The sequence below is a fragment of the Sceloporus undulatus genome, chromosome 1 (assembly GCF_019175285.1).
Source record: "Sceloporus undulatus isolate JIND9_A2432 ecotype Alabama chromosome 1, SceUnd_v1.1, whole genome shotgun sequence".
NCBI lineage: Eukaryota > Metazoa > Chordata > Lepidosauria > Squamata > Phrynosomatidae > Sceloporus > Sceloporus undulatus.
In genome coordinates, this window is record NC_056522.1 from 321,039,798 (window position 1) to 321,063,087 (window position 23,290).

The following is a 23,290-nucleotide window of genomic DNA, read 5'->3' on the forward strand; positions in this document are numbered from 1 at the left end:
GCAAGGCTTGACTCTTTTTCTGGCTCAAGGCTATGGGATTCTGGGAGCTGGGGTATGTTGTGGGGCCCAGATATCAAGGCTTGACTCTTTTCTGGCCTCCTTTTATGGGACACGTCCTACATTTCAGACTTCTACCCAGAAGGAATTTCAAAACGTCCTCATTTTTTTGTAAGATGAGCAGATGTCTTCCTTTTCTAGGACGTGTCCTATGTTTCAACCTTTTGGCCAGGATGAATGTCAAAATGTCTTCCATTTTTGGTTGGATGACCACATGTCCTCCTTTATCCAGGATACAGCCTACATTTCAGCCCTGCCCAGGAGCAATGTCAAAACATCCTCCATTTTACCAGGGTGACCAGACATCATCCTTTATCCAGGACACGTCCTACATTTCTGCACAGGAGGAATTTCAAAATATCCTGGTTTGTTCAGAGAGTTTGCCTTTGCCAGTCTTTCCTTGAGGCTGAGAGTGTGTGACTTACATGCCTAGTGGGTTTTCTTGGTTTGTTCAGAGAGTTTGCCTTTGGTGACTTGGGTGTGTGTGAGTGTATGAGTGTGTGCCTTTTCTTGAGAGGTTTGTTCAGAGAGGGTTTGACTTTGCCATCCTCTGAGGCCAAGAGAGTGTTGACTTGCCCAACGGTTTCCTTGGAAGATTTGTTCAGAGAGGATTTGCCTTCACCTTCCCTTAAGTCTGAAAGAGTGTGACAAGCACTGTGACGTCCCTTGTGCGCCACACCATTTGGACACGGCGCATGAGCCACGTCATCGACACATGCCCCCATGTAAGATATTTAGCCTTCTCTGTTGAAGAGAATCAGATTTTCATTGAATCCTGGTCTCCAGAGTCATAGAGTCATAGAATCATAGAATTGTAGAGTTGGAAGAGACTGCAAGGGCCATCCAGTCCAACCCCCTGCCATGCAGGAAATCTCAATCAAAGCATACCCGACAGATGGCCATCCAGCCTCTGCTTAAAGACCTCCAAAAAGGAGACTCCACCACTCTCCGAGGGAGTGTGTTCCATTGCCGAACAGCCTTTATTGTCAGGAAGTTCCTCTTAATCAAACACACAAAACACACAAAGCTATATCCCAACCTCCTATCCAGGAAGAATGTCAAAATGTTCTCCATTTTGAGCATGACTGAGAAACATGAATGAATGAATGAATGAATGAGATTTTATTTATATACTGCCATTCCTTCGATCACGGCGGTTTACAAGATAATAATGAAATACAATACAGCGCAGAATTTATATTGTTTTTTATTAATGTTTTGGCTTTTAGTTGGTTGTGTTCTCCATTTTTTGAATGTCCTACATTTTTCCTACATTTTGAGGGGCTATGGGGGAGCACCAAAATATTTCTAGCCTAGGATGGCCAAATATCTAGAGCCGGCCCTGATTGCCCAGTGACAGCACAGTCCTCCTGTGGGAGGGGTGAGACACTTTTGTATCTGGTTTGCCACATGGAGCAGCCCTGTTATTAGGTAATGGTTTTCTGGCAGCCAGCTCTGTCATTAGTCAGCAGGAGGGGTTCATTTCATCAGTAATCCCATATAATAGAATTGTCAACTGCCCAGGCTTTCTCTTGGTCCCACCACCCTCAGAGGTATGTTTGGTGGAGACATATGATAGAGCTTTCCTGATGGCAACTCCAAGGTTGCATAATTCTCTACCAGAAGAGAATTGATTGGACCCCTCTATGCTGTCCTACCTTTTTATTCAGGCAGGTTTTTGGAAATTAAGCTAGGTTGCTTAATTGATGGTTTTAACTGGACAACTGTGGCTTTTTGTTGCTGCTGCTGTTTTTATGTGTCTTCAAGTCACTGGCTTATGGCAGTCCTGTCATAGGATTTTCTTGGCATGATTTATTCGTAGGAGGTTTCTCATTGCCTTCCTCTAAGACTGAGAGAGTGTGACTTATCCAAGGTTACCTAGTGGGTTTCCATGACTGTGTGGTGATTCAAACCTTGGTCTCCCAGAGTCCTGGTCCAGCATTCTGACCACTACACCACGTTGTTGTTGTTGTTGTTGTGGCGTGCCTTCATAGAATCGTAGAGTTGGAAGAGACTGCAAGGGCCATCCAGTCCAACCCCCTGCCATGCAGGAAATCACAATCAAAGCATCTCCGACAGATGGCCATCCAGCCTCTGTTTGAAGACCTCTAAGGAGGGAGACTCCACTACACTCCGAGAGAGTTTGTTCCACTGTCGAACAGCCCTTACTGTTAGGAAATTCCTCCTAATGTTGAGGTGGAATCTCTTTGGCTGTAGTTTGCATCCATTGTTCTGCGTTCTAGTCTCTGGAGCAGCAGAAAACAAGCTTGCTCTCTCCTCAACATGACATCCCTTCAAATATTTAAACAGGGCTATCATATCACCTCTTAACCTTCTCTTCTCCAGGCTAAACATCCCCAGCTCCCTAAGTCGTTCCTGACTTATGGCAACCCAAAGATGACCCTATTACAGGGTTTTCTTGGCAAAATTTGTTCTGAGGGGGATTGCCTTTTCTTCTTCTGAGGCTGAAAGTGTGACTCACCCAAGGTCATCCAGTGAACTTCAATGGCCAAGTGGGGATTTGAATCCTACCCTCCAGAGTTGTAGTCCCATGCTCGATACACCGTACTATTCTGATTCTCACATCAGAATAATAATAATAATAATAATAATAATGTTTATTTATACCTCGCTCTTCAGCCAAAAGGCTATCTGAGCAGCTTACAGTTGACTCTGTTTTTTCCTTTTACTGATGCGTAATCTGTTTGAGTTTTAGTTGCATTGGTTTTATTTTTTCACTGAGTGTCATTATTTGGAAGTAAGGTGGGGTATAAATTAAATAAATAGTTTTACCACTGTAGTGGCATTGTTTTATTTGGCTATATATGTATAGATGGGTGGGGGTGGCTGGATCACTCAAGCACCAAAATGTCAGAGACTTCCTTACTGCTAGTGCCCCATCATGTGTAGGCTGCATTCAAGTCAAGGAAGACACACTAGCACCCTTCAGTTCACTGCTATGAAGCCTTCAATGTTCATGAGGCTGTTCTGTAACTTAGCTTGTGTACAATGAAAAAAAACTTAAAGCTGTCTATTGCCTTTTAACTACTCCAGACCTATGAAGACTCCGCTTTTTCATCATTCCTTAATGAAGATTGTTCCCTAACTATATACTGTATTTAGATATAGAGAGAGCTCTTGTAGCACCTTTGAGACTAACTGAAAGAAAGAAATTGACAGCATGAGTTTTCATAGACTTCAGTCTACTTCCTCAGGTACAAGTAGACTGAAGTCTACGAAAGCTCCTGCTGCCAATTTCTTTCAGTTAGTCTCAAAGGTGCTACAAGATCTATCTGCATACTGTTTCTACAGACTAACATGGCTATATCTTTGAATTTAGATATATATTTAGATTTACTGAGATTTCTATGGTAACATAAGAATAATTTTGTTATGGGATGAATATGGGTTTTATGGTGCTGTCAAAATTAGCACGGACTACAGGCTGGATGCAGGCATAATCATACTCAGTGCAGAACTGCTGAAATCAATGGGACCTCAGTTAGTCACTTAGGCCCGATTGATTTCATTGGCTATACTTAAATAAGACTACCTCCAGATCCCATTGTTGAAGTAATTTCTTATTTATGGAAACTCTTTCATGGGGTTTTATTGGCAAGATTTCTTCAGAGGAAGTTTGCCTTTGCCTTCCTCTGAGGCTGAGAGAATGTGACTTGTTCAAGATCCCATAGGCATGTATTAAAACTGCAGTATGAAGTTAGTGTAAACATTAGGAATGGTAGGAGCTGTTTGACAGTGGAACTTGCTGCCTCTGAGAGTGGTGGAGTCTCTTCCTTTGGAGATTTTTAAAAAGAAGCTAAATTGCTATCTGTCAGGAGTGCTTTGATTGTGTATTCCTGCATGGCAGGGGGTTGGACTGGGTGGCTCTTATGGTCTCTTTCAATTTCATGATTCTATGAGTACCCTAGATTTTCATTTCGGTATGTTTACTTTAATTTCTCTCCAGTTCCAAAATGTCCTCTGATGGCCTTTTTACATGAAAAATGTGCATTTTTAATTTGATGTATGCAGCATTCATACAGCTCCTCAAATTGGTGCTTCTGCTGGTATACATATTGTACTTCAACTGCAGTACTTCAGGAAATATATTTGTTCCTCTAGACCAGGGTTTTGCTGGAACATGGAGCCAAAATTTTACCTTCAACACCCATTGTGTGCCATACCAGGCCCAGAAATGACCAAAAGTGCAAAAAATAAAATTGGAAGTAGACTGATGTCCATATCCATTTTTTTACATTTAAATTTCAGACGGGATGAGGGATTTAGGGAGCACTATGTACCCCTCCAATGCAAAAACAATGATTCCTGGATGCCTCTAAGATCAGAAACATTTTTTATTAAAAATATTAATATACTGTATATATTTTTTTTTAAAAAAAAGAAACCCACATTTTGAGGTTAATATTTTTGATGCATGGGTCTGGGGTTACAAAGTGGCCTTCGGGCCATCTTTGCTTACCTTTGTTCTAGATTATTCCTTCGGTGCTACTTCTTTGTACTTTAGGAAATGGTGTCCTTGGCTTTTATTGGGTTGTGAAGTGTTTAGCATTGAACATTGCCATCTTTATAACCTGAAAAACTATGGCCAAGATCTTGCATCATCAAACATAACTGTGATGATGGAGCTCCATAGTCATGGTTATGTCTGACGATACCAACCCCCCCCCAAAAAAAACCCAGAGAAAAGCACAAATCCCTCTTTCTAAAGCTACACATTCTACTATAACTACACAAGCATACCCTCTTTGTCTCAGAGAATTGACTAGCCCAGGAACTCACTGTTCAGAAAGTTGTTTGTGGTAGGATTGTGCAACTGATTTGACCAAATTCTAATTAACAAAGTGATTTGTATTAGGTCTGGAATGAATCAAATTTGCTCCGTTTAATTCTGGAATGAAATACATCATGCTGTAGTGGTTTAAGCATTAGATTATGATGCTGGAGACCAGGGTTCGAATCTCTGTTCAGCCATGGAAACCCACTGGGTGACCCTGGGTAAGTCATATTCTCTCAGCCTCAGAGGGATGCAAAAGCAAACCCCCTCTACAGGAATCTTTTAAAAAAAAACTGTGATAGGTTTGCCTTAGGGTCACCTTAAGCTGTAAACAACACGAAGGCACACAACAATAGCAGTTCTGTAATGGAACTCTACAGTAATAAGTTCTTGAAACAGATGTAGGTGTCAAGTGTGAAAAGTCAGTCTGTGACATGACCATGTAAGGAGAAAACTGCAGTGATGTGATGTGATTGTGACATGGAGGGGTGAGAGGAAAGTTGAGCTTCGTTCATTGGCAGCTCTATTGTGCAATCTGGGACATGAATCTCACCACCGCTCTTCTATCACAGTGAAGCACTTGGAGCACTAACATTCTCCAATCCCTTCTAAGTGGGATCAGAGGGATTTGTCAGGGGTTGACCAGTTTGACAAATGAGAGATTATGTGATTGAAGTTATACAGTCAATTCTCTCCTCCAGCATCTCTTCATTGATAGTTATAGCTGTATTAGAAACAGGTCATGAAAGAGGTGTAGTAAGGGGTAGACAGTTGTTGATTGTCATCTGAGTGGGCCTCTCAGACAGGCAGTCTGAGTCACCATAGAAAAGACATAGTATTGTCTGGAACCACTTTGAGGGTGGAACAGATCTCAGGATTGTGTTTTGCTTTCACTGCATCAGATGAACAGGAGTGAGTTCCTGCATGGCAGGGATTTAGACTGGATGGCCCTTGAGGTCTCTTCCAACACTATGATTCTATGAAATTGCAAGGGTATTCAAGCACTCTCAGAGCCTGCTCAACCACCTGAAGAAGCAGCAGGAAATGGTTTTATTCACTATAGAGACAGAGAAGCCCCAGCAGCCAGGCAGCAAGGAGTAGACCTCTAGGGCACACTGAGGTTTGGCCAGGTAACTAGATGAAATGGGATGGGAAATATAGGGCCATGAGAGGGAAGTTTCAACCAAGGTCAGCTCAGATTGCCAACTGCCTTAAGCGTGAAATCAAGATGATTTCTGCAAGGTAGCTCACTGATTGTTGGTAAAGTATCCTCTTGTCATTAACCAACTTCTTTAAGTTGAATCATTGAAACTTACCAGTTGGACTGGTGGTAGACTAAGGAGTTTATTGCACTGACCTTTTTCCCAAGCCAGGTGCAGTCTGTAACCTTTTAAAAATGGATTTTACCGCATGCCTCCTCCCTTTTTTTGCAAAGTACAGGAGAAGTCCAGATTGCATACGGGATGCCTCCTGCCTGGGCACAGAGGCGTGCATTAAAATCCATTTTTAAAATGCTACAGCCCATGCCTGGCTCAGGAAACAGGGCAGTGTGATAAACTCCCAAAATGGAAGCATCTTCTTCTCAGACAGTCAGTGTGGTGGAGTGATTTGAGAGTTGGACCAAAAAACTGAAGACTGGGGTTCAAATCCCTGCTTGGCCATGGAAACCCACTGGGTGACCTTGGGCAAGTCACATACTCTCAGCCTCAGAGGAAGGCAAAGACAAGCTCCCTCTGAACAAATCTTACCAAGAATCGCCCCTGTGATAAGGTTACCTTAGTGTTGTCAAAAGTCAGAAGCAACTTGAACATACACAACAACAGCAACAACAACCTTAAGTCGTTTTTATCGTGCTCATATCAAATCTTAAAATTTTAACAGGATTAGCAGACAGGATAAAAGTAGCATGACTTGCCAAGACTGAGCAGTCAGCAGGTTTTCTAAATAGTTTTGTTTTTGAAAAACAGCAGACTTCACCTGTGCCTAATATGAAGTTACCTGAAGTTACCCTGTGTGAAACTTTGCATGGCTAATTCTCTTTAGCGACAACAGTGTCTTGAAATTTTATGTGAGTGTATGTATGCTTTTTTATTAAAGTTATAGTCATTTTACATTTTCTTTTTTTAAAGATTTTATTTTTATTTTCTATACAATTATAAAAAAATGCTTCAACATAATCTACGGGAAAAGGATTAGTACTGGCAATTTGGATTCTTGAGTGTCTGGCTCGGAATGAATTCATTCTGGATTGATGTGAGTCAAATAAGGCTGAGATCCAAATCAGCAGACTGGACTCAAGATCAAATCTAGTTCCCCTATGCACAGCCCCAATGCAGATGCAAAGGTAAAGTTTCCACAAATTACCTTAAGCATCATTTACAATTAAACTTATGTTTTTCCCCTTCAAGGTATTGAGATGGCATAGTGTGTGCCTAAAACAGTAGCAGGGCTACCTCCTTCTTCTAATTTTCTGTCTTTTTAGGTAGGGTTTATAGAACCTTTCAGGGACACACAGCATACTGCCTTGATCCTACCCTTTCTGCAGTCTGTGTAGACATGAGAAAAGGTGCTACATGCACAATGATGCATGCACATAAAGCCTTTCCACATGAGAGAGGCTTCCAACATCTTACAGCTGTCAGCTGTGATGGTTAGTAGAAGTAGTATGGCTGCTGGATGCAACCCCATCTCCCCCAACACCTTCCTGGGGGGGAGGGTATTTGTGGGAATGTAACCTCTTTTTGAGTGGGTCCTATTGGATGTTGCAATGAAACCTGTGAAGATGTGGGGCTTATGGACTGGGTGAATGAAACCTGCAAGGATGAACTGGACAGACATTCTTTAGTTACATCCAGTATTTTTCATGAAACCACACAGCAATTACTGTACTCATGCAGGGCTAAATGGTGAATGGCCTGTTTGCACAAGAAAAATGCAGGCCACAACTCCTCTTAGGCCCATGAGAAGTGTGTAGTTCTAGTTTGCAGACTTGGTACTCAGCCGGTCTAAAGTTCCACTGTTTCACCATAGTGCTGGTGCTGACAACTTTCATTCTAAGCAACACAAGAAAGAATCACAAATGGTTCTTTCTACATGGCAGCTGCATGATCGCAAAAATCCCAGTGCAATAGAAGTACAACTACTGGGATAGAGAAACTGATTTGTCAGACATGTGCAAACAAACTTGCACTCAGTTTCCCTTATATAAGATAGTAGGAGCCTATAATTACCCAGCTATTTATTCATTCATGTTCCCAGACAAAACAAGCTGACTCCCCCCCTCTTTCAGCTCTTCTCAATAGAGAATTATCACACTGTTTAAAGAGTACAATTGCACAATTATTCTGTGCATTATCACACAATGTCGTGCAAAATCTGTAGCAGCAGCGGCAGTAGAGAGCAACATTTCATTCTCGGGGAACTCCCATGAATTCATTCACGATAGCGGGATCAAGCATGATTGAGAGAGTGTGGAAGTCAATCATGCTACATTACTGCTCAGAATGCATTGTGGTGGTTGCAATCCATTCTCATTGCCAGGATCAGTTTTGCAGTAGATTTCAGTGTTCCTTGGAGCTGTGGCGCACAATTTAGTTAACACTTGATTAAAACAATGTGATGAGGTAATAAATTTTATTTTGCTAACTTTATTCTTTGCGGTCTGGGAACATGATTAGCAGGTATGTGCAGTTGTGCCGATATGCCACACATGTGCAAAACTATCACTTGCGATATACTAACAATTCGTGGATGTGTGCAAAATGCTAGTGTGATATTATTTCAAGTGTGCTGTTGTGCAAACAGATTCTGTGTGAAACATTTGGCAGAATTGTGTGACTGTAGCTCCTCAAACCGCTTCTTTTTCCCCATGTGATAGTGTCCAACATCTTCATCCCTACAGAGCTAAGCCAGCCACTTCATGAAGGTGATGTGGATGCCACTTTTGTGGACTTCCCCCCCCCCCAAAAAAAATTTTTTTTAATGGATGTTGTGTAAATCCCCTTTCCTCATTAGTACTGATCATCTCATTACTATTTTTAAAAGCTGTGCATCCAAAAAGCACCAATCATTATTGTACAGTTGGGATGTTCTTCTGTTGTCACTGAAGAGACACTTTAGTCTGAAATTTGATGAGGGAAAGCTTTGTCTGATTGTACTGAAAGGCCTGAGGAAGTAAGGGTTATTTCACCCAGTAATTTAAGTAAATGACTACAGACTCTGAAATCAGTTGTTTTATAGGCCTTTTTAGTCATCTGCTATTGACATAAAGGTTGAAAAATATTAGCCCTCCCTCAGCTGCAAAATAAAAGACATCTACACACCCTAGTTGAGTAAAGGATACAGTGGTAATATCACTAGTTGGTGTTAAGTACCAGGTGTTCTTACCTTTAGGACAGGATGGCTTCTTTCCTCATTACACATGCATGCTAATTATGCATATTCTCTTCATTTCTTTTTCTTTCTGCTTCCTGTATTCTCTCTTCCCTAACTCCAGTTTCCATTCATCTTCAGGAGACTGAATTGCTTCACTCAGCAAGCCCATACTTGTTCTAGAACAAAGTGGGGTATTTGATTGGAGTTTATCAGACACAAGTTTTTGGACCCTCAATTCCGCTAAAGAAGTGAAACAAACGTTGCGCAATGACCTTATAACGCGATGTTCTACCACATTGCTTGCTTTTCCATCAATCCCCCGAAACGTTATGTTAGCACTACAATTGCGCAAAAGTTGCGTTTTGCGTGATGCAAAACCATGCATAGCGGAACTTTTTACTACACCAGTGCCTTCCTTTTGGCTTGAACATTTCACATCAACATATTTGCGCATGCTCCTTGAAGGTTTTGGTGGCATCCTGACCTTTGTGCTTCCGGGGGGGAGAGGGGAGAAGCCCCTTCCAGTTTCTAGCCTCCTATGTACAGAGTACGGGGACAGAGTACGGGGCAGGAGTGGAAGGCTCTTTGGGGCTCCTTCAGTTTCTAACCTGCTAGGTGTTCATGCAGGGCAGAGGAATTGGGCTGGAATGGATGACCCTTTGGGGTCCCTTTAATTTCTAGCCTCCTATGTATTCCTTCAGGACAGAGTACGGGGCAGGAGTGGAAGGCTCTTTGGGGCTCCATCAATTTCTAGCCTCCTAGGTGTTCTTGCAGGGCAGAGGAACAGGGCTGGAATGGATGACCCTTTGGGGTCCCTTTAATTTCTAGCCTCCTATGTATTCCTTCAGGACAAAGTACGGGGCAGGAGTGGAAGGCCCTGTGGGGTCCCTTTAATTTCTAGGATCCTACGTGTTCCTGCAGGACCGAAGAAGGGGCTGCACCGAATGGCCCTTGGGGGAATCCCTTGCATACGTTAGTTGTACGTACCCCCCCTCCCACCCACCCCTCCCCCGGGGTTGTCCTGAAAAAGGAAGGCCACCGGAAGGGAATGGGTGAAAAAGCAGCTCAGCATCATGGGAACTTTGCAATCAGTAACATTTGCGTCACTTTGCGTTGCTGCCTACCACACCAAACCATTTCGCAACGCATTTGCAAGGGTAATGGGAGACAAAGGCCTGATTTCCCTTTTTTCCCGTAGTGCACAAAAAGGGACGCTAAAACTACAGGGGCGTTGCGCAATGGGCTCCCATAGAAATGAATGGCGTCTGGAAGAACATCACGCTATGACGTTATTGCGCAATTTTGGAGGTGCAAACATTGCGTGATAGGCAGGAAAAATTGCCAAAAACTCGTGTCTGATAAACTCCATTGTTTTGGTCTCTTGTATCCTCACTCCAAGTGTTTTTCTGTGTCTATCCCTCTGTCCCTCTTGATCCTCAGCTGGGGCCACCCCACCATCGCCATAACCCCACATTTGCAAAGAGGATTGTTAATGCTGCCTCAGAAGGCAAGACTAGATGGGGCTTAAGTCAATGGAGGGTAGATTTCAGATGAATATTGAAGGAGAAAGTCTTACAGGTAAGAGCAGTGGCACAGGGAAATGGAACAGGTAGTTTTGTTGGGTGGTTGGATTTTTCATTTTGTGACTTCTCTGACAAATGGGGCTTGGTGCCGCTTACATTAAAATTATATATATATATATATATATATATATATATAGAGAGAGAGAGAGAGAGAGAGAGAACTAAAAGTGTAAACATTGTTTTTTTAAAAAAATCCAGAATTCTGAAATACTGTACTAAATATTCCAAAAACCAAAACTTTTTTTCATGGGTGGTTGAGATAGTGACATCTTTGCTTTCTGACAGTTCAATGTACAATAATTTTGTTAGATACACAAAATTATTTAAAATATATGAAATGAGCTTCAGTCTATATGGTATAGATGAAACATACATGAAGTTTGTGTTTAGACTTGAGTCCTATCTCCAAGAGATCTCATTATGTATATAAAAATATAGGTATTCCAAAATTTAAAAAAAATCATCCCAAGCATTTCAAATAAGATTGTAACAATACAAGAAAGTTACAATCAGTTTGAAAGCCTCTTTCGCAGAAGCCTTGTCCACAACAAAAATTGCCCAAAGCCTCTGCAATAAAATGACCTTTGCCTTCCAGGACAAGACATATTAGGAAACATATATTTGGACACACACTCAGGCATTACAGCGAACCGGGTGCTCCTGGGCCTCTCCATTACAAGCCATGGGTGTGTGCCATTCAGCACTTCCCTTTGGGGGAAATGTGCAATGATATAAACAAGCTGTCCCCTGACATCTCCTTGCTGACTTTCACAAGGGGTCTAAGGCATAGTGGAACAACAGTCTTAAAACACACTGCTCTATTCCTCCCCCCTGTAGCTATTGTTAAACTTTAAGAAACATTTAAAGCAAGCTTTGTAAGTGGACATAAAATAAAATAACAACTCAAGATTCAACAACCACATCCCATCACAGAAGTGACTCAGATCAGTGGCTCTTGATATATGGTGCCAGTCAAGCAACTACCACTTGCCACTTGTTGGAAAAAAGAGTGTGCCAATTGCTGTAGTGAGGTCTCCTTTGCGCTGCAGTCAAACAAGGGAGTTTATCAGACGAGAGTTTTTGGTGATTTTTCCTGCCTATCGCGCAATGTTAGCGTCACCCACGTTGCGCAATAACGTGAAAGCACGATGTTCTTCCAGACGCCATTCATTTCTATGGGAGCCCATTGCGCAACGCTCCCATAGTTTAAGCGTCATTCCTCCCCTTTTTGGGCATTGCAGGCAAAAGTGGAAGCCAGGCCATGGTCTCCCATTATCTTGCAAAATGTGTTGCGAAATGGTTTGGTGTGGTAGGCGGCAGCGCAACACAACGCTAAAGTTACTGATTGCAAAGTTCCCATGATGCTGGGCTGCTTTTTGACCCCATTCCCTTCTGGTGGCCTTCCTTTTCCAGGACAACCCCTGGGGAGGGAGGGGGGTGGCTCTGTCTTGCATGAACACCTAGGAGGCTTCCAATGTAAGGAACCCCCAGGGGCCATCCATTCAAGCCCATTCCTCTTTCCAGCATGGACACCTAGGAGGCTGCCCCATTCCTCTGTCCTGCATGGACACCTAGGAGGCTGCAAATGAAAGGGTCACCTAGTGGTCATCCATCCCACCCCATTCCTCTGTCCTGCATGCACACCCGGGGGTCTGCACATGCAAGGGGCCCCTAGGGGTCATCCATCCCACCCCCATTCCTCTGTCTTGCATGGACACCTAGGAGGCTGTAAGTGACAGGGGCGCCTAGGGGTCTTCCATCCCAGCCCCATTCCTCTGTCCTGCATGGACACCTAGGAGGCTGCAAATGAAAGAGTCCCCTAAGGGTCATCCATCCCAGCCCCATTCCTCAGTCCTGCATGGACACCTAGTAGGCTGTAAATGAAAGGTGCACCTTGTGGTCATCCATCCCTGCCCCATTCCTCTGTCCTGCATGGACACCTGGGGGGGCTGCACATGCAAGGGGCCCCTAGGGTCATCCATTGCAGCCCCATTCATCAGTCCTGCATGAACACCTAGGAGTCTGCAAAGGAAAGGGTCCCCTAGGGGTCATCTATTCCAGCCCCATTCCTCTTTCCTGCAATGACACCTAGGAGGCTGCAAAGGAAAGGTGCCCCTAAGGGTCATCCATACCTGCCCCATTCCTCTGTCCTGCATGGACACCTAGGAGTCTGCAAAGGAAAGGGGCCCTAGGGGTCATCCATTCCATTTTATTTAGTAATAAAAATAATGAAAAAAATAAATAAAAATAAAGACAGGGGTGTATATATTTAATAATAAAAATAATGCATCCTGTATCCCCCACTCCTTATCACCCCAGAATGCCTCTTGCACTAATAATAATAATAATAATAATAATAATAATAATTTTATCACCGTAAATGCCAGAAAAGGATGCGATTGTCATGCATTATTTTATGACTTTTAAAAGCAATTCAGAGCTGTCCCTGAATTCCTTGCAAAAGCATGTATCGTTTTGCCAATTGCCTAATTGACAAAAGCAACAAATGTAACATTCAATTGTAACATTCGCATTTTAGCATGGATTCTCCAAGGAAAAAAGTGCCCTATTATTGTTACCTTTCACTTTTATTAGCTGACTTCCAGCAAAGGGATACTGTTGCAAAGGGCAAATATATATACACTCTCTCTCTTTCTCTCTCTCTCTCTCCTCAGCAAAAAACACAAAACATGCACTCATTTTGTATATATTTAATAATAAAAATAATGAAAAAATAAATAAAAATAAAGACAGGGGTGTATATATTTAATAATAAAAATAATGGGGAAAAATACTGCATTTGCACTCCAAAAGTCACCCTGATTTGCCCTTTTGCCTTCTGTCACCTGTTGCATCTAGATTCCCCCTTTTCCTTCGACTCTTTCCTTCTCCCCCTCCCCTCTGCTAAATAGGACCCTAGAGATGGAGGGGAACCCCCTTGCTCCCCCGGAAGCACAAAGGTCAGGATGCCACCAAAGCCTCCAAAGGGCATGCGCAAATATGTTGATGCGAAATGCGAAAGACAAAAGGAAGGTGCTGGTGTAGTAGACAGTTCCACTATGCATGGTTTCGCATCACGCAAATCGCAACATTCACGCAATTGTAGCGCTAACATAACGTTACGGGGGAATGACGGAAAAGCAAGCAATGTGGTAAGACATCACGCAAAACAGTCATTTCGCAACGTTCTTTACACTTCCTTAGCGCAATTGCAGGGTCCAAAACTTGAGTCTGATAAACTCCATGGTTACAAGCTAATGCAAGAACATATGATTGCCACAGAAAAGCTGGTAGCAATTGCAGGATTTTTCTTCATGAGATGGGGGGGGGAAAAACATGACAGAGTACAACTCTCAGAACACCCCATTGGTCATACTAGTTGAATAATCTTGGAGCTGTAGTCCAAAAGTAACTTTCCAAGGTCTGGTTCACATAAGAAACCTCCTGTTTTTGTAGCTATTAAAGTGACAAGAGTTGAGTGCAAGGGTAGAAATCATGCAGCCCTCCCAATGCTGTTGGATTGCAAGTTGAACATTACACCTCAAGCTGCTGGTTGAGTTGCTTTAATATGCCAAGGTCCCTTGCAGTTAGTCATGATGCAATAGCATTGTTACAAATTGTTACAAATATTGCACATCACTTGTGGAGTTTCACTGTTGGTAGTAAACAGCTTTGGATATTTAGAGGAAAACTTCTCTAGTTCACAAATGGGGCAGCAAGGGGGCAAGGGAGTGACTGAAAATAAGTTGGAATGCTCATCTTTGAAACAGCTGCTTTTTAACAAGGCATTTCTTTGTAGGAGATAATGAATAATGGCCATACAGATTGTCAAGATTGATTATTGTGCACTTGTTTATAATGATGTATCTGAATGCAATGCTCTCTCTCTCGCTCTTTCTCTCTCTCTCTCTCTCTCTTGCACACACACATACACACAGGGAAAACAGTCAGTTTCGCCTTCTTCAGCATTATACAGCACAGTTCATATGGGAAACCAGATTATGTGAGGAATTTGCATTATTTCCATCCAGGCAAAAATGCATTGAAATGCCAAAGTTTATTCCTTTTGTGCTTTGATTTTTTCCCCCCTTTAAGTTACCATATTTGCACGTAGAATTTATTTTTATGATTTTTAGTTTTATAGTGTTTAGCTAACTTTAGGAACTTAAATAATATTTTTGTGCATTATGTAAGCATGTTCATGCATTTAGACACACACATGCATGTACATAAGCACAGAAAGCAATCCTCTAGTGGTAAATTGTGTTTCTTCCTATCTAAATATTTGGAAGGATTAATGTTCTCCAGCATGTGACTGCCATAGCTAAGCATTAGCAATGGAGAAGAAACCTCAGTTTGAATAATTTGTTATGACCTCTCTTTTTCTTCTTTCCTTTCCATTTTTCCTTAAGAGTTCATAAGCTGGGGAGGGAGAGGGAATGCATCCACATAGATAAAGCAAAAGAGACTTGGCACATTTACATGGGTCTTTCTTAGGGAGTTTTTCCTTCTGATGTGATTTCACTCCTAAGTGAACAGCTCATTAGATATCTAAGCCCATGAAGGTCTTCAATATATGCTACAGTTTAAATCAGAGTTTAGAAAAGTCTTTTTTTTTAGACTGCAATACCCAGATACTCTGGAATTAGTAGTTCCCAAAAACTTATTGTTGTTGTTAACTGCTCTTAAACTGCTCTGTTTAAGTCTTGCAGATGCATGCCCGGGACCTCCCCAGTCATGTCTAACCACTTGGCATGTGGTCTTCCTCTCAGTCTGCTACCCTTTTTTCTTTCCTAGCATTATTGTCTTTTACAATGAATCATGCCTTCTCACGATGTGGCCAAAATACAACAGCCTCAATTTGATCATCTTGGCTTCTAGAGGTATTTCAGGACTGATCTGTTCAAGGACCTATTTGTTTGCCTTTTTGCCAGTCCACAGTATCCTCAGCACTCCTCTCCAGCACCACATCTCAAATGAGTTGTTATTGTTTTTTATCTGCTTTCTTCACTATACAGCTCTCACATCCATACATAGTGATGGAGAATATCATGGCTTGAATGATTCTAACTTTAGTGATCATGGAATCATAGAACTGTAGAGTTGGAAGAGACTACAAGGACATACAGGCCAACCCCCTGCCATGCAGGAAATCACAATCAAAGCATACCCGACAGATGGCCATCCAGCCTCTATTTAAAGACTTCTAAGGAAGGAGACCCCACCACACTCGGAGGGAGTGTGTTCCACTATCAAACAGCCCTTATTGTCAGAAAGTTTCTCCTAATGTTGAGGTATAATCTCTTTTCCTGGAGCTTGCATCCATTGTTCCATATTCTAGTCTCAGTTGTATATCTTTGCTTTTCCTAGTTCTTTCATGGCTGCCTTTCCCATTTTTAGTCCTCTTATTATTATTTCTTGGCTGCAGTCTCTGTTGAGATCAATGTTTGATCCAAAAAATGAGAAATCTTTTACTATTTCCATTTCCTCATTGTCTAGATTGAATTAATGTAGGTCCCCTGTAGTCGTTATTTTTGTTTTCTTTATGTTCAGCAGCAAGCGTGCCTTTGCACTTTCTTCTTTGATCTTCCTTAATCTATGATGCTTTCTGCTTGTAGTATGGTATCCTCCACATATCATAGATGGTTGATGTTCCTTCCTCCTATCTTCACTCCCCCTTCTTCTAAGTCTAAACCTGATTTTTGTATGACGTTTTCTGCATACAAGTTGAACAAGTATGGTGATTGCCTTGCCTGACCCCCTTACCAATTGGGAACCATTCTGTTTTTCCATATTGTGTTTAAACAGTGGCCTCTTTTCCTGAGTACAGATTTCTCATCAGAACTATCAGATGTAGAGGGATACCCATGTCTTTGAGAGCGTTTCATTGGTGCGGTACACATGGGGCTAAAGCTCCGTGCTGGTGCCATGCTAGGGTTAAGGGATCATGCGGCAACTGGGCGCCGCCATTGTGATGTCGCACTCGCGACATCCACCCTGTGGGGCAGAAAGAACCCACTTTTCACGGGTTCTTTTTCCTCTGCAGGGAAGCTGCGCAGTTTGGTGGCTGCAGCTTCCCTGCAGAGGAAAAAAGAGGTGCAGGCAGGCCTCCCACATTGGGAGGTCTGTACTGCACCATTGTTTTTTATCTATGCAATCAAAGGCTTTGCTATATTCTATAAAGCATATGCTGACTTTCTTTTGGAATTCCTTGGTCTGCTCCATTGGCCATTGTATGTTTACAATATGGTCCTTAGTGCCTCTAGCTTTCCTGAACCCTGCTGGTACCTCTGGGATGGGGATGTATATTGAAAGTTTCCAGTCTGCTGGCCAACATTTTGTTTTCCATATTGATGGAATATTGATTCTGTATGTGTGAACTGTAGCAGTTTAGTTGGAATGTAATTTGTTCTGGTGACTTATAGTAAATAAATGGAAAAGTTGGTCAATAGATGCAGCCTGCTGGTGGACTCTATAAAAAGACTGGGCAGATGGAAATCAGGGGCCTACATAGGCTACATATGCCCAGGAATAAACTCATGCTTGGGACTTTCTTCTGGAGCAGCTTAATGGGTTGGCAGAAGGTGTCCCCATGGGGGGGACAGCTTGCAGTGGCGGTAGCATAGGACTTGGATCTGGTGGGCATGGTTTCCAGAGCTGTGTAGCACTGGATCAGGAGTCCAAAAGGGGACTGGGAGCGCTACAGATTGCCATTGCGGGGCAATGTCGGTTCAGCGTCCCCCAGTGAGAAGGGATAGTGATCCGCACATGCGGTCAGCTGGTTACCAGAGATGCAAGTGCATGATGAACTGGTTACCCCTTGCTCATCTCGAAGCTTGGCTGTGACCAAGCAAATTGGTACATCGATCAATATTGGATTGGTCGATGACAGATCCAGACCTCATGCTTTGTGGGCCAACCCTACATTTCAGCTGTTGTCAATAAATGTGTGGCCTTTTTTCTTCCAAATGGGCGTGGTATGGTTTATATTGTGGCCTTCCTTCCATGGCAATCTTAATTGTTCACCAAAAAGCAAAGCACCAGATCCTATATGCTGTTGTTGTTGTTCTGCGCTGTCAAGTTTTTTCTGACTTTGGTGATCCTAAGGTGAACTTCATGGGTTTTTCTTGGTTCAAAGTGGGTTTGCTGTTGCCTTCCTCTGAGATTGAGAGAGCCTGATTTGCCCAAGTCATCCAGTGGGCTTCTGTGGCTGAGCAGGGATTTGAACTTTCTTTTCCAGCATTGTGGCCCAATAGTCACACCACTACACCACGCTGGGTCTGACATAAAGGTAGTGAATGTGAATGGAATGCATCAAACACTTATTCATCTCTTTCCTCTCTGTTTACAGTTCAGGTCCTGGTGGATGGTGCACCAGTCCGTATCCAGTTATGGGACACTGCAGGACAGGTGAGGCATTCAAAGGAGAGTGTGCAGTTTTGATTTTAATTAGGATATAAGGATTTGCTAATATGAAGGATATTAGAAATAAGAATGAAATTCTATTGACATGAAGTCTCACTCAGCAGATTTCAAGCAATGAATCAGCTCCATAATCTTTACTACAACAGGCCAGTACATCAAAGCTGATTTTAGCAATCTTACAAGGCAAATGGGGAATGCACGTACCATCATGACAAAGCTTGGAAGAGTTACATTTTGAACTACAACCTCCAGAATCCTCTGGCCTGCATAGTCATTCTTGCTGAGGTGGATTCTGTGAGTTACAGTCCAAAGAAGTAACTTTCCCAAGCTCAGACCATGCCGAATTCATGCTTCGGGTAACATTTAAACTGGGGTATCTAGCAAATGAAATGGACTGTGGCTTTTACAGTCAGAGTCCTAAAAATATGAGATACCTCTTTTTAGAGGTACAAATCTTGCTAGAGAAGACATGGGCTTATTTGCCTTTTTCAAATTTCCTTCCTTCCTTCCTTCCTTCCTTCCTTCCTTCCTTCTTTTAAAATCCTAAACCACTTCATAGTAAAAATTAGGTTAAAGGACATATTTCAAATATTTATTGGAAGAGCTGGTTTGCTTTACTTGCTTGTGCATGTGTTTATTTAATGGGTTCTAAAATTCTCCTTTTCCATTACATCTACCTGCTCTATACCTGCTGAAACTCCTTTATTTACACTTGGTATGTTCAAACACTTGGTATGTTCAAACGCTTTGTCGTGTGGCTTCATGGGGTTTGCTTGAAAGAGAGTCTCATACATCCTCCTTTTAGAGCTTTGAGGAAAAGTGACTACTGCTGCATTTTATAAGATCCCACAAACTAAGGAGATATCTATCACAAACTTATCCTGTGCCTCTTCTTTTTCCAATACAGGAAGATTTTGATTGCCTGCGTGCACTCTGTTATTCTGACACTGATGTCTTCCTGGTCTGCTTCAGTGTTGTCAACCCTACATCCTTCCAAAATATTACAGAAAAATGGATCCCCGAAATACGAACTCACAATCCACAGACTCCAGTGGTTCTAGTTGGAACACAGGCTGATTTACGGGATGATGTCAATGTGCTGATCAGCCTGGACCGCTGCCACGTAAAGCCTGTACCAAGAACTCAGGCTGAAGGCCTGGCTGAAAAAATCCGGGCTCAGACTTATGTAGAGTGCTCTGCCCTGACTCAAAAGAACTTGAAGGAGGTGTTTGACACAGCCATCGTCAGTGCTGTGGAACACAAGGCGCAACAGGAAAAGAAAATGACCGCCAAGGGAATCAAAACCCTCTCCAAATGCCGATGGAAGAAATTTTTCTGCTTTGTCTGAAGCTGGTTTGGCCTAAAAGCCAGACATGGACCTCAGTACTTCTCCCTGAGAGGGTGAAGTAACTGACTAACAGCTTCATCAAGGAGAGTGTTGTAAGCCAAAGTGACCTGGAGCCCCACCTCTTACTGGGTTATGGTAGGACTTGCCTGGAAGACAGGAAGTGGACTTGTATAGCATCAAGACATTGAATGGGCCATGCAGCCTTTAACCAACTGGGAGGTCTTGCCCAGGGCCAGGGCCAAAGACATTCTTCTGCCTGAGGCAGAGAAGACAGAGCTGTCCACACTCAACATACAGAAGTTAACTATACTAGCAGTTGAATCAGTAGAGCTTCCCCATCAGATGTGAGGATAGGAGATAGTTTAAGGGATACAATGCAAATTAGCTTAGATGGTTCAAGAGGAGCAATGAGAGGCTCCTGCTGTTGCCAAACCTGCCACCTGAGGTGAGGACAAGACTTGGGTTTGTTGCTTTGTTTAGACTCTGAAGTTACTATTTTACATAATCAGGCAGTGTGGTCATTTTCAGAAGCTCCTTCCTGAAAATTAATTAAATGTTGATTTCAAACTTTGAAAGTTATATCTAATTTTCAGCACACAGTTTAAGATAGACTGAGTTCTTCACAGCAAGTAGAATGCAAAATAATATGACCTGCTCAGGTGAAAGGATCAATTTCACCTTCCCTTCAAACAGGACAAAGGTAAAATGTAAAGTGGGAATTGCAAAATGGGAGAAGCATGTGATGAAAGAATAGAAGAAAGGAGAGAGAGAGAATTTGAAAATGTTACATTTTTGGATAACTGCATCTGGAGTCCCTCATGTTAGATGAGGGATTCTGAGAGTTGTAGTCTATAGTTTCCCCAAGGCCTGAAGTGGGGGGATGCTAGAGTTTAAAGAGGTTTAAAGGAAGGAACAGAGCAACTTTGGGAGGGAGAGCTAATAGTGCTGGAGTTTAAGTAATGCTGGCAGGCAATTGTTAAGCAACTGGAATGCTTAATGACTTCATTGGTTGATTGTTAGTCATACCTCAGATTCAAATGAAGGAAGTTGACCTGGGAATGAGGAAATACAATTGTCAGGGAAATAAAATGTTTTATGTGATATATAAAAAGCAAGAGGAGACTACATTTCTCCTTGCGTGGGGAAAACACTTGGCCCTGCTCCCTATGGTTGTAGAGTGAGAACCATGTGTCTAGAGAATAGTTGTGTACTACAACCATTAGGTTGGTATCACAGGGGAGCACACATAGATAAAGATGGAGCACTGAATCGTAATGCAAGCTTGAAGCTTTCTAGAAGACACAGGAAGGCTTACTTCACTCTGTACACACTACAGGGGAAGAAACAGCATTGTTTTAGAAGTGCATACACTGTACTATAATTTCATGGTTTCAGCTCTGTTACGGCATTATTCCAAAGCATGTGGAAATGAGACATGAAGAGGATGTATGGCCACACACAGAAGTTCTGATAAGGTTCTATTCCCAACCTCAGTGTGGGGATTAGTGCAAAGGTTTGAAGCACTGAGGCTTAGTTAGGAAGGTTCCTGGCATTGTTGGGTTTCAGCTTCCACAATCTGTCACTATTAGCCATGGTGAAAGGTCTTGCATGGTGACTGGGACTTCTATGAGTTTGAGTCCAACAGCATCTGGAACTCTCCTGCCCTCATTGATAATCTATGGTAGGGAGATTCAAAGAACATACAGCTGAATGTCTTTGATGGTTTCTTGCCATCTTTAATTCTGTATTCTCATGGTTCCTGATCAAAAGCATTAAGTTGGCAACACTCAGAATACTGTATTCCTTTAATGGTTCACAACATTTGGCTTCGAGATGTTTTGGACTGCAACTCACAAAGGCCCCAGCTAGCCTATTTAATTCTCAAGGATTCTGGAATTTGAAGTCCAAAACATCAGGTGGACCAAAGACTGAGGACTGCTGCTTTAGATATTCATGGTGAACATGCAAGGTCAGGTAGATCAAGAAGCAAGTCGTGGGGAATTGGCATCTACACCTTCTTTACACATTACTTTGACATGGTTTGGCATAATGCATACATAAAGCTTAAGTCTCTTGTAATTTTAAGACTGAAAATGTTATAAATGGGAGTATTTCAGAATTTAAGTTACTTAAGGCTGGAAACCTCTTTGAATATTTCAGAATTCAAGGTACTTAAGGCTGGAATCTATTGCCTAAGGAGCTATCCAGTACTTCCTTGTGCAACACCTTTGTCCTAGATGGTTCCTAGGTACATCCCCACCACTCTAGTCAGTAATTAACCATAGAGATGTACCTGAATGCTGTCTTGTGCATTTGGAAAGAAGAAGCAGCCTCCATTGTCATCTAGGGGCTAAAAATTCCCCTATCTCCCATGGTGTGCAAAAGCACTCTTACAGGCTGACCTTATGCATCCAGGGAAGGAGAAATAGCTAATTAATCCTCCAAGAATCAACATAAGTAGTAGTGGAGATTTATACTTCACTCATAGGCCAATAAGATCTCGGCCTCTGCAGGTCTTCAGGAAGTGTAAGCAAGTAGCTAGAATGTAAGCAGCTTTGCTTATATGCATGGATCATTGTTCTTAGGGCCACTTCACATATAGTGAGAGAAATATGATTTCTGTGTAGTAAATAGCATCCAAACTGGGCACATGTGATTATTATCAATACCTCCTTTTTTGCTGCACACACTTATAGTGGGAAACTGAGCCATGACTTCCAAGCATTTATATGATCAGCACCCAGTTTTCTGGTTGGAAACATATCATGTGGTTGAAGCATCAGTGTCCCCATGTTGCACAGCATGGTTTTGCTTTATCATTGCAGGGGGAACCTTGCATGTTGGGTCTTTATGCATTTCCACTGTGTACACTGAGAGTTTCTTGAAATACAACTGAACATTAGGGCAGTCTAGAGCTAGGGATCAAATCTCAAAGGCCGTGCCAACAGCAGAATTTCTCTGCGTCCACCACAGTACTGAGGGATTCATGGGAGATAATCAGCTCATGTAGCATTGTGTAGATGCTAAAATGTTCCTTCCAGATAAAGAAATAGGACTCAGTCCTGTGCCCATTGTGCTAGAGACTATGTATCATACCCTGTTAAATGAGCAAATAAAGATGTTCTGTTTGGCAATGAACATTGTGCGTTATTTTCATGAATGAGAAACATTTCAGCAGATAAAATTATAGAAGACAGCAGAAGGCCAAGAGAGACTTGGGAGTCACTGAAATTTCCCATCCCACAGCAATAACAAAAAGAGTGACAACATATTATAAAGCCCAGATTCCATAGGTTGATGCCATGGCAGTTAAAGTGGAATATAGTTCTACAACTGTGTGCTGTACTATGAATATATATAATGTTTGGAGCAGTAAACATAAAACAAACGATATGTCCCTAACCTTACAAGACCTCTGAAGATGCATCCATTTTGTGTAGATTCTAATTTAAAGCCACTGTGATAACCGTTCTAATGTATGGTGGCCCCTAGTTTGTAGCAAGCTAGTTATATGTTTCCATATCTGAGCTTGTTTTTGTGGAGTGTAAGAAAATTTGCTACCACTGTGTAATGCAAGCTAGATATTGTTTGGGTCAGGCTCACAATGGTGTGGAAACCAATTTATACAGGTTCTTATGGAATCATAGAATTGAAAAGACTACAAAGATCAGCCAGTCCAACCTCATTCTGCCATGCAGGAATACACAA

General features: G+C 42.3%; 1 protein-coding gene across 2 annotated transcripts in view; it reads left to right on the forward strand.

Annotated features, from left to right (window-relative positions):
• RHOV (ras homolog family member V) overlaps positions 1-22,712 on the forward strand; it is a 52,684-nt gene extending 29,972 nt beyond the window's left edge. For both annotated transcript variants that reach the window (XM_042446501.1, XM_042446500.1), the window contains exons 4-5: positions 18,161-18,219; positions 19,142-22,712. In XM_042446501.1, the coding sequence (XP_042302435.1) occupies positions 18,161-18,219; positions 19,142-19,582 (500 nt within the window). In that variant the 3' untranslated portion in view covers positions 19,583-22,712. The remainder of the gene's footprint in view (positions 1-18,160; positions 18,220-19,141) is intronic.
• The last annotated feature ends 578 nt before the right edge of the window (positions 22,713-23,290 follow it).